Source organism: Scleropages formosus, chromosome 10 (genome assembly GCF_900964775.1).
Source record: "Scleropages formosus chromosome 10, fSclFor1.1, whole genome shotgun sequence".
Lineage (NCBI taxonomy): Eukaryota > Metazoa > Chordata > Actinopteri > Osteoglossiformes > Osteoglossidae > Scleropages > Scleropages formosus.
Window position 1 is genome coordinate 31280913 of NC_041815.1, and position 16696 is coordinate 31297608.

General features: G+C 53.9%; 1 protein-coding gene across 1 annotated transcript in view; it reads right to left on the minus strand.

Annotated features, from left to right (window-relative positions):
• The window catches only part of si (sucrase-isomaltase), a 32359-nt gene extending 21998 nt beyond the window's left edge, over positions 1–10361 (minus strand). The window contains exons 1-12 of the mRNA XM_018736195.2: positions 10131–10361; positions 8291–8423; positions 8064–8155; positions 7828–7948; positions 7465–7574; positions 6439–6590; positions 5088–5259; positions 4774–4873; positions 4368–4480; positions 3550–3675; positions 2659–2790; positions 1928–2044 (exon numbers count right to left, since the gene is read on the minus strand). Coding sequence (XP_018591711.2) covers positions 1928–2044; positions 2659–2790; positions 3550–3675; positions 4368–4480; positions 4774–4873; positions 5088–5259; positions 6439–6590; positions 7465–7574; positions 7828–7948; positions 8064–8155; positions 8291–8423 — 1368 coding nt within the window. The 5' untranslated portion in view covers positions 10131–10361. The remainder of the gene's footprint in view (positions 1–1927; positions 2045–2658; positions 2791–3549; positions 3676–4367; positions 4481–4773; positions 4874–5087; positions 5260–6438; positions 6591–7464; positions 7575–7827; positions 7949–8063; positions 8156–8290; positions 8424–10130) is intronic.
• Positions 10362–16696: the final 6335 nt, after the last annotated feature.

The following is a 16696-nucleotide window of genomic DNA, read 5'->3' on the forward strand; positions in this document are numbered from 1 at the left end:
CACAATATAAAGCTGCCATTTGCCAGCAGAGTACTTTTACAAATGTAACAACGCACTGTTTTGGCAGAAACGCAGCACTTCCATCTTGCACTGGAAGGTCGGGGTTAATTGCCTTGTTTCCATTTGCCCCCCCACTTGAGGTGTACAGTAAAAATTATGAAATTATGTCCTCTCAAGCTCAAGTCCAAGGATGATGGTATAATTCACTGGACGTACAAACCTGGTCTGATACCATGTTACGTAACGTGATTTTCATCCATCAGGAAACAATGTGTCATGTTCTGTGTGTCCTGATTACACTGATTTACCCATTTATACATCAGGGTATTGTTACTGTATCACTTCTGACGGAGGGCAGAGCTCACGCCTCCTCGCTCGTCACCACCCTCCCTGAGCCAGAGCCCCGAGACGAGTGCTGGACGGGGACGTCAGTGTCCCGGGGACAAAATAGGCCTCATGGAGTCTCTGTCCACTCCAGTCTGTCCAGTTCCTGCACGTTCAGGGCCTGCAGTGACGAGTCTCTCTTTGAAATCCCCAGAGCACAACTATATGGTCACTAAACGGGCGCTACACGAGCACCATATGGGCACTATATAGACATCATATAGACACTATATGGACAGTACATGGACGCTGTATGGGCTCTATATTGGCCCTATATTTACATTTACATTTATTCATTTAGCAGACACTTTTGTCCAAAGCGACGTACATCTCAGCAAAATTACAATGTATGCATTACATTGAGAGAAGAAGACATAGCTGCAGACATGAAAGTCTCAAGCAAACCTAGTTTGTTCCCTACCACTTGCAGCACCGAGGTTCATCGTTCAAGTACGTGCATAAAACACAGGATAGATGAATCCTGATACCCTCCGACCAATTTTTTTTTTTTATTTAAATATTATAAGATACACAAATGAGCAAGTATGTGGACACTGTATGGGCCCCATCTTACAAACGCAACTGGGAGCAGAAATCTGTTCACAGCTCAACATGTTTGCAACTCCCACATCGCTTTTACTACTAAGTCACAGCCAATAAAGGGTTAATGGCACAGCTGTCCCTCATTTCATGTTTTAGGTGATCTGATAAAATCTGTGATGGAGCAATAATAAATGAAAAACACCAGATGACTTCTTAATATTTGTAATAACTTTGCACCACATTAAAATCAGGACTAATTGAGAGGCAGAACGTCACAAAGCGCACAAGTGCAGAGAACGCAATTAAAAGTAAAAAAAAAGCTGGAAAACACAAGTCGAAAAATGAGCGATTTGTCACACGAGGAGCCCGTTTTCTACCCGCGGTCCAACGTGAAGTGCTCTTTCATGGCCTCTGACATTGAAACCACACCCCCCCTCCCAGCCCGACATCCTCGCGGAACCATCTCCACGTCCGCAGTTATAAACGCTGCACTTGTTATCGGAGGACTTTGGGCCGAGAGCGGCGGGACAGACGGACGAGCTGCGTGGCGAGTGAACGTGGTGGCCGAGCGGCACCATTGAAGCCATATTCACAGCCGACCTCGACGGCCACCTTATCGCAGCAGCCAGAAATGCTTCACCCGCCAGAGTAATTTACAGTGCGGTAAAAGCATAAAGATGCCTCTGGCCGCACCGTCTCCACCGCGTCGTCCCTCGTAAAAATAATTAATTTATTTATGGTGCAGCTTTCATGCAGATTAGCGGAGCTCAAAGTGCTGCGCGCTGCAACGACGGGGGACGTCGTCCGAACGAGCCGGGGGACACGGACACGGTGCCCGGGGGGTCGCTTCCAGCCCCCTGAGGATCGTGTCGCCACAAGGGGCGCTATCGGAGCACCGCCGCAACCTGCTGGTGGACTTCCTCTCATGGGGGTTACCATAGTCCAGACCCAGGGTACTTACTTAGACCATCCACCCCCCCCCGTTTGTCCCTACGTGTACCTCTCCTAGCAGCGGTGTCTCTCCGTCCGCCTCGGTGACCCAGGCCTTCTTCTGGGTGCCTCGATCGTACGACTCGTACGGCCCGTTGATGCGGGGCTTGTTGGAGATCGCCGGGTCCTGGAGAGAGAAAGAGAGCAGGTCGTTACGGTGACCTGACACTTTTCTCCAAAGTGACATAAGTTCAGTGGAACAATTGAGAGCAAGTCCCTTGCTCGAGGGTTCTACTAGAGGTGAGATTTGAACCTGTGACCTTTGGGTCCAAAGGCAGTAGCTCTAAGCACTGCTCTCATTCACATAGACAATGTTTTCTACACAGTGACACACAACTCAGAGTAAACAAAGTGCGTCAACAAGAGACAAAGAGCTTTACACACACACACACACACACACAGCTTCTGTGTCTCACACCACGACGTTGCTGGTTCACATCCCTCCAGTAGCTCCTACAGAAGTGACATTCAAATAGAAAATTCATGGTTATAGCAGATGGTGTCAATGGGAGGAATTCAGCAGCTCTGAGGGACACAGGGAGCTCGCTACCCCACATTGGGGACAGAACTGAGAACCAAATGTTTTTGGTGGTGAAGGTGATGAGTTTGGATTTGAGACCCTTGAATGTGGAACGTCAAAAGGCCTTTGTGTTGGATGTTGTCCAGAACACGCCTCCTGAAGGACAGGCCAACGGAGACCAACACTGTGCCATGTCATAGCACAGACCTGTGGTGCCGTACCAGTATGAGGATGTACTTCTGGCCGCCCGCGTGCATGTAGTCGGCAAACTGCGGGAGCTCCGTGAAATTGACCGCATTGTACGTGAAGTCCTTCTTGTCCTCCATGTAGTCGATGTCTGTGTACTGGACGTCCTGGGACACAAACGCACGGTAAATGAGGATTAGAGCCTTGGGGCTGTGTGTGTGTGTGTGTGTGTGTGTGTGTGTGTGTGTGTGTGTGTGCGTGTTTGTAGCACAGACAGGAACGCACGCAGTTTGTCTTATTTGCTCTGAACTTTTGCTAACTGCCCCCCCACCCCCCCCCCCAGCACTCGCCAGATGGTCACACATTCCTGCCAGTTTCTAGCAAATGTTAATGAGTGAAGGATGTATCAGTGTGCTGCGATTACGCCCTCTTCCTCCCAGCTCATCAGTATTCGCCCTCGAATGTATGATCACGCAGTGTGTAATGAGCGCACGACGCAGTGATGCTCTCGGCCTCTTGGTGGCGCCCTGTGGCCCAGTGGCATCTGCAGCCTGCACTTCCTACACAGGTACCTCCTTATACAGTCGTTGTCACCTTGATTTGTGCTCATAAAGATGCACTTTGTTTAATACAGTTACAGTGTGGGTGACACACACACACACACACACACACACACACACACAGTGTGTACTCTGTGTACACGCAGAGGAAAGGGTGCTTTTCTACTAGTGCTGATTGTCCCACTGTTCTGTTCAACTGGTAGCTCATGCTTTTGCTGGTGCTGCTGCTGCTGCTAATGATGATGATGATGATGATGGTCATGTGATGATGACGATGGTGGTGCCGTGATCATGATGGTGATGGAGATGACGGCGGTTGACGGTGCGAACGCCTGTCTCGGGAACTCTTCATCGGGCCGTACTTACGTAGGGCAGCCCGATTTCGCGGTTGCGCTCCACTGTCTTCTTGACCTCCGTCAAATTGCCGTAATCCCAGCGGGAGAGCTGGAAACCCAGCGACCAGTAGGGGGGGATCACGGGCCTTCCGACGAGCTGAGACGTTGGGGTGGGGGTGGGGGTGGGGAAGGGGGAGAGACGGAGGGAGGAGGGATGGTGGGAATCAAAATTGTAAACTGGGCTCGAATCCGTGACCCCTGAGCAGCTGCGCGCACCTGCTCGGGCCACGGGACACCTGTCCTGAGCCAGAAGGGTACTAGCAGGGAGTGAATCGATGGACTCGTTCACCGCGTTTTACAGGAAACCGATGCATTTTTAACGAAGGTGGAATTTTATGCACTCGAAACCCCGGAGTGACGCTGCGTGCAGGACTGTTCTTTACTCTGCCGAAGCCCTTGTTTATGACCTGTTCCTGCTTTACCTGATCGGCTTTACACTGATTTAGCCGTTCGTACAGCTGGCAGCTTTTACCCTAACTGTGAGCACCTTGATTGAGGGCACTGCCGCGGGAGATGGGATATGACCTGAGAACATTCAGGTTTCTGTTCAGATGTGATTTCAAACACACGGGACATCTGAGAAGACAGAGGTTAGCGTTGCTGCTAACAGACCCCATGGTTACAGGTTCGAATCCCACCTCCTGCTGGGGCCCTCCCCGAAAGGGCTCCGGTGAAATGACCGAGCTGTGACACAACGATTGTCAGTCGCTCCGGAGAACTTTGATTAATGTCAGTGATCAATAATTAATAATTCCAGTCATTAGGGGTAGTCATGCTCCTCCCTCTCACCTCAAGGAACTCCTGCACCACGGCCTCGGGGGTGTCTCCCAGCAGGATATAGAAGTCCAAGACTCCCCCGATGGTGCGATAGGTGACGGCCGGGGCAGGCTGGAGAGTGACCTCTGCAGGGGGCAGGTTCGCGGTACGAGAAGACGAGAGAAGGCGAGACGTCAGGAGGCGTCACGCAGCCGTGGACGAGCCGTCCCGAGTTCCTCGCTGCAACTTGCATGTTCTAGAAGTTTGCTTTTTAAATGTCACTGCGCTTCACTACACCCAACAGATAACCCCCCCCCGGCCTCTCGCATCAACTCAGCACATGTCCACATGTCCACACAGTACTCGAAACACGTCCACATGTCCGCTCGGCACACGGCACTCGCTCATTAAGCGGGAGAGGAAGCGGAGCCGGTGGTACCCATGGCGTTGCTGTTCATGAGGAAGACGCCGAAGGAAGCGCCGCTCTCGTCCTCCAGGCACGCGAAGTAGGGATAGTGTCCGTACAGGTTATGGGTTCCCTGTGGATCAGGAGGAAGACGACAAGGAGTTCCGCTGTCAGCCAGCTTCCACGACCTGACCTCTCACTAATGAACTCCTCCACCAGCGTGTGTGTGTGTGTGTCGGTGTGTGTCGGTGTGTCTATGTGCGTGTGATGTGCTGCTTGTGCAAAGGGGCGGAGCCACAAGGGCTCACGTTGGACTTGGGTGCTGGGAGGCAGGGTCTGTCACTCACCCCGTTGGGGAAGGAGTCCCGTGTGAAGATGGGCCACGTTTTCCAGTTGGTGTCGTGCCGGAAGTTCTGGTGAACGTGTTCTCCCAGACCGTAGATGTTGTGCGAGGGCAGCTTCGCGGACAGCTGCAGGTACTGATCGGCGAACACCAAGGGGCCCACGGTGGTGTCGAACCTGCGCGGAGCGGGCAGAGCTCACTGAGACCGTCGGGGTCCTCGCAGGCCGACCGCCATCTGCTCCACGTTAGCTGGTCCGAGGGGCCTTCGGGAGCGAACGTCTCCCGGACACCACGGAGCAGACAGCGGTCGACCACAGCGGACCGTCCGCTCTACCGCGTGGGAGAACTCCTTCATTTACTGACTTGGGGTGTGCTTTCAAGATGTCGCTTTACAGCTGGAAGTTCTCAGTTTCCATCCAAGGTTCCCCTGGACAACACGTCCTCCCAGGACACTAATGGGCTTTTCGCTAAGTTCACCGGCACGATCTCCCGGCTGGTTGACCCGACCGCAGTTCACAGGGACAGACCATGGCACCGCGGTGCTTGGCCTCAGTGACAAAACGCCCCCCGATCCAAATCTACTTTACGGTGAAAGTCGAACTCGGTGGGGGGGTTGAGATGGGGGGGCTGTGGTGAAAATTAATGAAAGAGTCATTATCTTCTTTCTCTTCATAATAATGGTTAATTGTTGGGGGGGTGCGGTTCTCCACTTGGTTTGAGAACTAATTGATTTCTGTAATGACAGACATCCACGGACTCGTCCCTGGGAGACGCAGCCGTAATTATGTCGTCTCGTTCAACCGCTGACAGACACCACAGACGAGAGAGAGAAATAAATGTCTTTCTTTTAAAGGATGCATAATGATGAGATCAATTAAATGTAAAGAAAAGATTTTTGAAGGTTGAACTGCTTTGAACATCATATTAGAGGCGACTTTCCTGCCAGTTTGGTTTCCCCTTTCCTTTCTGTTCTGTCGGGCACGTTTACGGTAGAGGGTCGAGCTGCGGTCGAGTCCACGGCCTGCGGCTCGTATGACGATGCGGCACAAGGTGCTTCCCATCGCCAGGGGCTCTGCTGGGGTGACACGCGGAGCCCCAGAGGGGCAGCTGGCTACGTAGGTAGGGTCAGGACCCAAAGGTTGCAGCCCTAACGTGTCTAGAGGTGGAGCACCGTGCTTACCCCAAATTGTACGAAAATGGCCCTGCTGTAGGAACGGGTCAATGATCGCAAGGACTTTAACGCTGCCAGTCGCTCTGGAGAAAAGCGTCGGACGAATACAACAGGCAACAGGAGAAGGTGCGGATGCTCCGACATGCGGAAACAGGGATGTCGGGGTCAGGCGGGGGGAACGTACAGCAGTTTTTTGCTGGAGGCCCGGAAAACCCGCAGGCCGAAGGGGATGTGGAGCAGCTCGAGCTCGTAGTTCAGGGCTCCGCCGGGGGGATCCGCGGGACTCGTGACGTGTTCGTGGGGAACCTCAAACCTGGAGCGCTCGGCGTCTGTGATCTGAGGGGTGGAGACACGAGACGCGCGGTGAAGCCGCTCGGCCGTGTCGGTCGGCAGACACGCGCCGAACTCGCTGTGCTGAGTCCCGCCCTCCTCCTTGAGACGGGAAGACGCTCGGAGGAAACTCGCCGCCTCCGCAGCCATTAAACACGCAAACATGTTTTCACGTTATCTATTCATTCATACTGCAGTTTCTCATCTCTTCTCTCAAATTTCTGCTTGCGGTGGAGAGAACGCAACGTGTGTTTACCCTCCACGCTGACAGGTGCCAGTAAAGAGCAGACAAACAGAGAAGGAGCGTGTGACCGTCGCAGTTCGACTCCCTTCCACGGTGTTTACGGCTCCTGTCTGCTGTTCCCGAGTGACAAGGGGAGGGAAGGTGCACGCGTTCGCGGAACGATTCGGTCCACAGGAGCAGCAGGAGGACGCTTTCATTTCCAGCCATTTGAAATTGGTTTAAAATGTTGATGGACTCTGAAGTGGAGGGAAGAGTTAAAAAGTCTCACGTGGGATTTGTGCTCATTATACCTGCGCTATATATTGTACGCGGGGCGGTTGTGGGATTCGGACCAGCAGATAAATCCAAGCACATCTGGGCATCTCCGTGGTTCAGCGACTTGGGATTACGAACGAAACGAGTTACGAACGGACGTCCTGTCGTGGGCGAGCGGGCCCCGGCGGTTCGTTTGCGTTCGGAGACAGCGTAGCAGGTCGGCGGTCCCTGGCGACGCTCCGCTGTGCTGGAATTGGTGACCGGCGAAGCTCTAATCACAGGGTCTCACGTCGCGCATCATTACACACCTCAGCTTGTCAGTCAGGATAACGAACAGCTACTCGTGCGGTTAATCACGCGTCGGGGGGCGGGGGGTCCAACCTTGAATCTCAGGCGGTTCTGCGTCTGCATCTCGGCCTGGAAGCTGAGCTGCTCGATGTCGCCCCCGAAGAGAGTGGGCGCCGGCCTTCTCTTTAGCACGGCCTCCAACCCTGTGCCAGAAACACACACACGGTAAATGCTCTCACTGGTTTTACGATGTGTGCGTGTCTGCCGAAGTGAAGAATGTCGACAGGCACAGCATGGTGTAGAGTGTAGGAATACCGCTGTACACAGTGCAGGAGTACCATGGTGGAAATGTAGGACTTTCACAGTGTGTGGTGCACGAATACCATGGTACGGGGGCGCTAGCGAGCTGCACTTTCTCAGGTTGGGCTGGCAAGACGAGGACCGCGGTGCTCTTACTGTGGTCGTTGGGCTTTTGCACGCTGGAGACCTCGTAGTTGTGGTTCAAGGAGAAGAAGCACCAGGGTATGTTGATCTCGTCCACCGGATCCCAGCAGCACCCTCTCTGGAGACACTTCCTCTGGGAACAGAAAGGGGGTGTCAGAGCGGCAGAATGCCCCCCCCACCTCCCCCGTCCACCCACCAGACTGCGCAGCGGACTTGATGCGTGACAGTGACGGAAGAGCAGGGCTCACCGGTGACGCCCCACCGTCCGGGTAACAGTCCACCTTTTCACTCGGATCAACTTTTGGACATTCGGGGATGAAGTCGTCGGTCACTCCGGAGTCTGTCCGTAAGACACGCATGCTTTGTTCAGACACACACTCGCCACAGAGCCACACACCGTGTCACTGGAATTCTGCGGTATTTCATTTTCTGAGTACGGCACAGAGATGCCCCCCCGCCCCCACCTGCCACTCACCGTTGTCACTGTTCTCACTGGAAGTCGACTGGCCTGTGGCCAGCAGCACCACGAGGACCACAGCCACCACGGTGACCAGGAGGAAGAGGACAATGAGGGTCACCTCCAGCCCCGAAAACTTCCGCTTGCCCATCTGGGGGGGGGGGGGGGGGGGGGGATGACACGTGACAACAGTCAGCGTTGCGGGTTTCTCCAGCAGGAGGAGCATCACAAGCACTTGTGCCACTCGGCGGCACGTTGAGGAGCTTCTGCGGAGCAGCGAGACGAGTCATGGAACCTGGGTCAACAGGTGGAACCCCGGAATGCGGATGATGCAATAACGGCCCGAACCCGAGAGCTGAAAGAGCCACGAAACCCCAGAGGAGAAATAAAATGGTCTGTTCTGCTCTTAAATTGGCTCCTCTTCAAACTTCCACCAAGAACTAGGAGCCAAAAACTGCGAACACTGAAGCGAGAAGAAAAGACGCCCAGTTTCCTTGCTGGGGTTTTGGACGCGGTGCGAGTGGCTCTGCAGCTTCCTCTGAAAACATCTCTCTTGCTGTTGTTATGTGGACTGCGGGGTCACCGGGGCGGGGTCAAAAGGTCATGAGAGAGGAGGTGATGGAGCGACGGGCGGTCAGAACAAGCGAAGCGAGCCCAGATTCGCGCTGGTCACGTGACCACCTTGGTTAGAGCCCTGCCACTCCCGTCCGCACCGCAGCAGGGAGGCACCCGGGCGATACGGCCGAGGACTTAATGTGTCATGAAGAGTGCAGGAGGACGCTTCCTTCGGGGGTCCGGATCGACAGCGAGCGCAGCCTCGTACTCTGCCGGGCCTCTCGGTCGTTACCGCGGCGACGCAGCGACACGGTGTTGAAGGGAGACGATGGAATGGGAAGGAGATCCTTCTTCCTGTGTGCTGCTGTAAAGGGGCGCCCCTGCTGCTCATGCCTGTGGTGCGTTACCGCGTTCCAGAGGACGGCGTCCGACCAGCACGTGCCCTGCTGTGCGAACCCTCGTTTCCGGCTTAATTTACGTCACATTAATCGCTTCAACAGGTTCTTATTGTCCCTCCCTGGGACTGGAACCTCCAACTTGATGACTGTAGCTTTTGCTGGAAGATGGTGCACAGACACTCCCCAAGTATGGGAGACACCCGAAAGTCGTCTCCGTGGAGCGGCGGCTCACGCGGACACGCACACGCACACGCGCACACAACCACACACAGAGCTTGGCTTTACTAGATCGACTGCCGCTGGCAAGCGAACCCATCATCCGCTTACCAACAGATTTCAGAATTTGCTAAATTAATTATTTTTTTCATCGTTCATGTGCTGCCGCCAACCCCACACACCATCGACCCTACTGTGAACAGGGGCGCTCAACTCTGGCGTGGGGTCCCGTCCCTCTTTGCGAACATGCCACCTGAGCCCAGGGGTCGCCACCCTTCGCTGCTTCACGCCGATTCGTGCCGAGATGAGCAAAAAGGGTGGTGACGTGCCCCGAGCGCTGGGACTCACAGGAGAGAGTCATTTCGCCACCATGGTGACGCCGCCTCGACCGGACGACCGGTGACATCCACAGTGACAACGCCGAGCTCCTCATGTAATTCATCCACGGCTTGTCTCGCACTCAACGCATTCAGCCGCTCGCCCTGATTTACCCCTTTAGACAGCAGGGTCTATTCTGGAAGGCAGCACCTCTAACCACTGCGCCCCCTGGTGCCAGGTCAATGGACAGTCGCAGGATTTTGGTCCGATTGCTACAGGCTTTAACTGAGAAGAAACACAAATTCGATAAATCACGACAGACTCACTGGGTATCGCGTTGCGCTACGATTCGTCTGCACTCCTTCACTTACCTTTGCGGCTGTGCAGCAGCTGTGCAGTGCCGAGGCGCTCGGTGTGCTCCTGCGGGGGAAGCCGAGGCTTTTATCCCAGAGCTCTCGATGTGCTGCACGTGAGTGTGCGCGAGCGTCTGCGAGTGCGTATCTGTACAGTATCTGCGTTTATGGCCCCACCGTAAAAGGCGGCGGCGTGTGAAAAATGTGGCGCGATAAGCAACTCGCGACAGCACCGCGAGACCAACGAGAAGAGGCGATAGCTTTCTGATGACTTCCAGACGAGCGGTTGTGCAAGAGCGCCAGTGACGGCCCCTTTATTGCTCAACTGCAACGCCCGTCCAGCTACAGCCGAGCGGCTACAAACAGCGCAAGCCCACTGCCCGCAAATCACTGCACCTCTACTCATTGCACCTCTTAGCACTGCTCTTCTTCTCACTGCTCTTCTTTACACCGCACATCTTCACACTGCTCTTCTTCACATTGCACCACTAAACACTGCGCCTGAGCGCCAGAAGCGAAGCAGAAGCGGCTCAGGCATCGCCTTGTAACTGACGTTTGCCGAGAGGCGCACAGGGGCTGAATTCGGTGCATCTCGTCCATAGCAGTGAGATTCCCACACAGCAAACACTGAGCTGCAGTCAAAGCAGCACTTGGACACTTGGACACTTGGACGCTTGGATGCTTGGACTCATCGTGTGTGAATGCGGACGCGCACAGCACACCGAGACGCCAATCGCGATTTAAGGTTAAGGAGGGCAGTCCAGGTGTGTGCAGCTGCTCTGCAGGTGCGGTGACTCCCCGTCTCAGAAAGGTGCAAGAAGGGCTGTAAAAACGAAATGAAGTAAAAGAGAATGTGAGGAAAGGGGCCAGAGACGCAGCGGGAGATGGAGCCTCGACGCAGCGCAGGCACGACGCAGCGGGCCGGAACGCTGCATCGGGAGCGCAAAGCCGACGAGGCCCCTGTGAGCCTCCCGTCTCCGCGAGAGACATTCCGGGGGACACTCGGCCGACACAAATGAGTCTCGGCAGCGGAATACGCCGCCTTTCGTTCCACATTTCGATTTTGTGGTCTCGCTGCACAGCGCTTTCAATCCCACTCGCTGTTCCCAGGATTGGAGAAAAGGGCCTGTTTGCTGAACCAGCTTCTCTCTCTCTCTCTCTCTCTCTCTCTCTCTCTCTCTCTCGCTCTCTCTTTCTCCCTCTCTCTTTCTCCCCTCCTCCCTCTCCCTCTCTCTCTCTCCTTACATCCATCTCCCCCTCTTACAGTACTGCCACAATAACAATAATCATAATTGTAATCAGCCTAAAGGAAGCTTTTGTTGGACCAATTGCGCCGTATCCAGCAGCATTGAGTGTAATTAATGTGCAGCTGAAATGGATGATTTATTTGTTAAACATATGTTTTCACCCAAAGCAACGTACAGGCTTCCCACTCTTACTCTCTACAGGTGTATATCTGATTAAAGGATTCAGCAGCTCATGCGGGACTCTGCTCGCTCAGTCCAATTGCTCACTCTGATTGGTCACTTGGCCATTTCTCTGACCACGCCCACCTACAGCCCAGCAGCAAATAAAACATCACATCAGTTCAGTTTATTTCTCACGAAGAATACCTGGGGGAGCAGGAGTACTGGTTACAGACATCGCCCTGTTTGGGTTCGAACCACACTGGTGCTCTAGTGTTCTTGATCAGTGCACTTACCCTGAACTGATACAGTAAGAATAAGCCAGCAGTGTAAATGGGTAAGGCGGTGTAAACGTGGTAAATGAGTTTGTGACTCAGTGATGAGGCACCATGAAGCTCGAAGATGTTTGTGCAAAGTTTCTCTCCAGATGTTTCCCATCGGGCAGCTGTGCACTTGTGCTCCGGGCGCAGGCAACACACACTCTGATCACTCATATTCCCTCCGCAGCGTGATGGAACCCAGCCAAGGTCTCCTACACTCTCACATTCACGAGTGGAAAAATACGAGTAACCGGGGTGCCTCGTCGTGCCTGAAGTTTCCGGAACTTTCCGCAGTGGCCTGCGCAGCAAAGTAGAACAATGAAAACTGCAAAAAACGAAGAGATACAAATGTATCGATGTACATATCGGAATGAATAATAAAGGCTCTGGTTGGGGAAATGATAGAAGTAAGGAATCGCCGAACACTCCCCGTCGGTACCATATTTCTTGTTACGGTTTATCTGCGTGTTCAGCACTCGTGTGTCTTATCTCTCAAACAAGCTCTCCCTTGTTTTTTGCGGCACGCGGATGGTCCACGTGCCTTGGCTTGGCGCTCGGGACAGGTCCGCTGGCTGCCCTGTAGGGTCCGAAGGTTGGAGCTGCGCCTCGGTGCGCTGCGGTGGTTCCCGTGGCGGGCGGTACGCCCCCCCCGAACGCACTGCTCCTCGGCCATCCCCGCAGTCCGCCGTGGAGCTGCTGATGGTCCCACTAGAAGGAAGTTCCTTTTCAAAGAAGAAATTTGGCTCTTTTATTACCGCCAGCTGTTACTGAAGTGACACCTTTCGTCAAGCTCACTTTCCCTGTCGTTTCCACACTAAGCTGTCCAGACTAGAGCAGCAGGTGGGATTCAAACCCAGGTCCTTCGAGTACGAGGCACCGGCTGTAACCACTACTCCACCTGCTGGTCACCTTTAGAGCATATCTGCCTGTCGAGATGAGAGTGGGATTCCCTCCCCATCTTACCGTAGTAACCTCACGCTGTTTTCTCCAAGGAGTTGGAAGTGGTCTGTGTCCCTGCGCCGATGACTCAGTACCTCCGTCCATCGTCAATACCCGCTGCTCCAGCACAGGGTCACGCTGGTGCGGAGCCCATCCCAGAGGTAGGGTACTGATGTTGATGTTTGTACTGATTGCTGATGTTTAGCCACAGGCCGCATTTCCTCAAAGCCTCCTTCACAGCAGAGTCAGTGGCAGACATAAATAATCAAGGAACACACAGACACACACACACACACACACACACACAACACAACACTTTGCAGTACAATAAGAGAGCGGTGCTCAATCTTCGCAGTAAACAATAATAAAGAGAGTCGGCGGACTGAGCTTCTGTTTATTTCAGATACTCCATGATGAAAAACGAGACTCACATTCATATCCATCAGCATTAGAAGAAGCTGCTAATGTGCAGTGACAACTGACTGCTCTGAGCGCTGTCCTCGCACGGCGCCGGATCCCGCTCGCGCACCCGGGTGCTCTGTGTCATCGCCTCGTCGCCGTCCCGCAGATGCCGTTCTCCTCTTCGCCGGCGACAGCTACACCATTATCTTCCGGGAGACTTAATTAATTCGCTGATGAAGAGCATAAGAGGAAATGTCAGATTGCCGTCGACACCGTTTCCTCTCTCTAATAATGCCGCGAGGACGGAGATCGTAGATGTGTAAAGGGAGGCCTCAGCGACCAAAGGAGACGGGGGCCAGGACTCTGGCGCTGACGCACACCCGTCCAGGTGAGGCCCTTCAGGACAGCTGGAAGAGATGTCCTGATGGATGGAAGCTTCCACGGCGCAGCAAAGAGTCGCCGGGCGACACGGGAAGCCCGGTCCCCGGACCCCAGGTTGCCATGGAAACAGGGTGCTCGGGTGAAAGGCCGGACTCCCGGGACCCAGAGCGTGACGATTCGTTTGGTCGAAAGGCGGCCGACATTGAGCGAAGGGATGCGACCTGATGTGTGTACGTGCGTTTACAGAAGAAAGGGGGGGAGCTCCTCGATGGTTTGAGCCGCCCGGGTTCGAACTCCACCTCCCGCCGCAGTACCTTCAGGAACATACTTGCTGGAAACTAACACGGTACAAATTTCCCTGCTGTACACGTGGGCACATCAGTGTAAGTAATTTTGTGTACGAACCTGACACTGCTAGTCACTTTGGGGAAAAGTGCCATGAAAAGAAAGATTAATAATCACAGCAGTGTTCATTTCCCGCTCTTTGGTCCACTTGGACTCTCTCTTCCTGCCGTTGGACCAGAGTGTTCAGTGCTCAGTGCTCAGATCCCACTTGTTTTGTCAGCGTAGGTCAGTGTCGGTGTGAAAACCACTGTGTGATTTGTGCAGGGTGTCCAGTGTGCCGACACACACACACACACACACACACACAGAGTTACGGGCCACATCTGTGTTGCCATCTTATATTTGTAAAGCTTGGCTAAAGAACTCATCACAGTTCACCTGGAAATGACCGAGCAGCCCCAGCAAAACACCAGATGAAGTGTCATCGAGAGAAAGTCGGAGAAGAGAACGTCAGGTTCTTCAGCACGGAGCTGAGCAGTTATTAAAAGAAAATCTGTGCTAAATTAGACTGAATTACATGAAATTTGAAAAAGTTCCGAATGTTTCCGCCTCAAGACGACTGCCTGTGGCACAGTAAAGCTCTTTGAAAAAGAGAGAAAACTCTGCAAACAGAATAATTATTATTTACTTTCATAAAGGATAATGCAAATTGTATTACATTAGTGCACAAAACCCAGTAAAACGGCAGTGACGTGTTAAAACGTGGTGAATAAACACCTCTGTGCAGTCAGGTCCAGTAGGGACACAGATCACACTCATTAACTGAGGTCCAAGAAGCGCATGGACAAAAGTGGTTCTCTTCCTCTATCTCTTTTTACACCAAATTTACACTGCTCTGGGTAAAGGCAGCAGAAAGACAAGCATCAAAATTTAAATATGAGCAAATGAGCACATTGAAAAGTTTATGTGTCAATAACACACCAGCGCTTATTAATACTGTACATCAGCTGCTACTACGCCTTGCCCGATCACTCAAATATGCTGTGTGTGTGTGTGTGTGTGTGTGTGTGTGTGGATGGATGGATTGGTGGGTGGGTGGGTAAGTGCATGTCCCATGTACCGAGTGGCCACACAGAGAAGGCATCCTTTTTCCTTCTAAGCTCAGAGCTCCATCAAGCCAAGCGTCGCGTTCCCCCTCACAGGTCCCCGCTCCTCCTTTGCTGGTCCCAGGTTCGACTGCTTGGACACACAGAGCAGCAGTGAGAAATCAATGGAAAACGGCCCCAGACACGCCGTGGGACAGCGATTAAGGAGTCATGTGGTGCCCAGCTGTCCTCAGCCCCTCGTGGAAAAGTACAACGAGGTCTGTAGTTAAGAGGCTAAAGGGAGTAGGGGTTGCGGAAGCAGCGAAGCGCCACTGTCCAGCGACCGCGTTCCCGCGGCGTCCAGCTGCGGCTGCGGTAATTAATCACCGTGGCCTTCGTTAATGAATTGACATTCCGCCGTGTTAATTGGGAGGAGGCCGCGGGTCGGAGCCCATTTGCCTGGTTAATCGTGGCCTTCTGACCCGACATGAGGTTCCGTCAAAGAGGCGCATCGGGGATCCGACTTTAATTTCATTCATTTGTCAATTAGTGTGCTTGTTACTGTATCGTGCGTGCTTTTTTTGGGTGGGGGTCAGCGGGGGTTCGGTTTCTTGCCCACATCAGCAAGGTGAAGCTGGAGGACAGGAAGCTACATGGGGGTGAGAGGGTGACTCACAGCTGAGCTTTCAAATGGCACCTTTAAATGTTAGCTTTGTTTTAAAATCCTGCCTCTCTGTTTCACCACATACACACACACACACACACACACACACACACACACACACACTCCCCCCAGCTCTGCCATGCTGTCTGTTGAAGAGACCGGCTGCCCCAGTCCCCCATGGCCAGAGGGAGGGGGGAGGGGGAGCTCAGCTTGACCATGTGCTGCTCCTGTGATCGTCATTGAATCAGTCTAATTCTCTTCACGGTACAAACTCCTTCTTCTGACAGCGGGGGCTTCACCACTTCCCTCGTGTCCAAATGTCACACTGCGAGAGCGAAGGCGCCGCAGCTCCCGCCCTTGGAGATCTCTATGTAGATCATGTTGAAATCTCCCAACACGTAGGATGCGTTCCGCATGTTGCAGGTGACCATAGAGAAGAACGAGCTCATCTGCACTCACCTGTCAGATCTCAGCGAAAGCAGCCTTTTCCTGGGGTCGGACGGGGGATTACGCGCTGACCACGTGACCTCAGCTACGGTGGTGAGGGGGCAGTGGGGTGTCATGCACCCACACCTGCAGAACAGTGAGAAGCAGATCAATAAAGTATGAAAATGTTCGTGGAGGATGTGGTGCGAGAGCAGGCCCAGCGGGGCCCCCTTTCGCGGTGATTCATCGCCGAAGCCTCGGCATGCCGATGGGGGGGGGGGCGGACCGCCGGCTCACAGCGGCACTGCAGACGGCGCAGGAAGTCGAGCTGCGCTGCGTCACAATCCACAGCAACATGAGGTGGACAAAGGGGGGAGGGGAGAGGGGAGAGGGGGAGGAGAAATCGGACCCAGGGCCGACCCAGGGGAATCCGGGAGGAGAGCTGCACCCCCTCGCCGGGAGTGCTGCGCTTCCTGGAGCAGAGGGAGTCTGTGCAAAAATGAATACAGAGAGAAGTCAGTGTGCACCTACCTGTCCGTGCGAATGCGCAGGGGTTCGAACCCCGCGGTGGGACCCCGGTGGGCGGAGCTCTCGGAGCCGCGCTTCCTCTCCATCTCAGACACGGCAGCCTGGTTGGGAAGAGGCCGCGCCGACCCAAAATCTCCCTTCTCACACT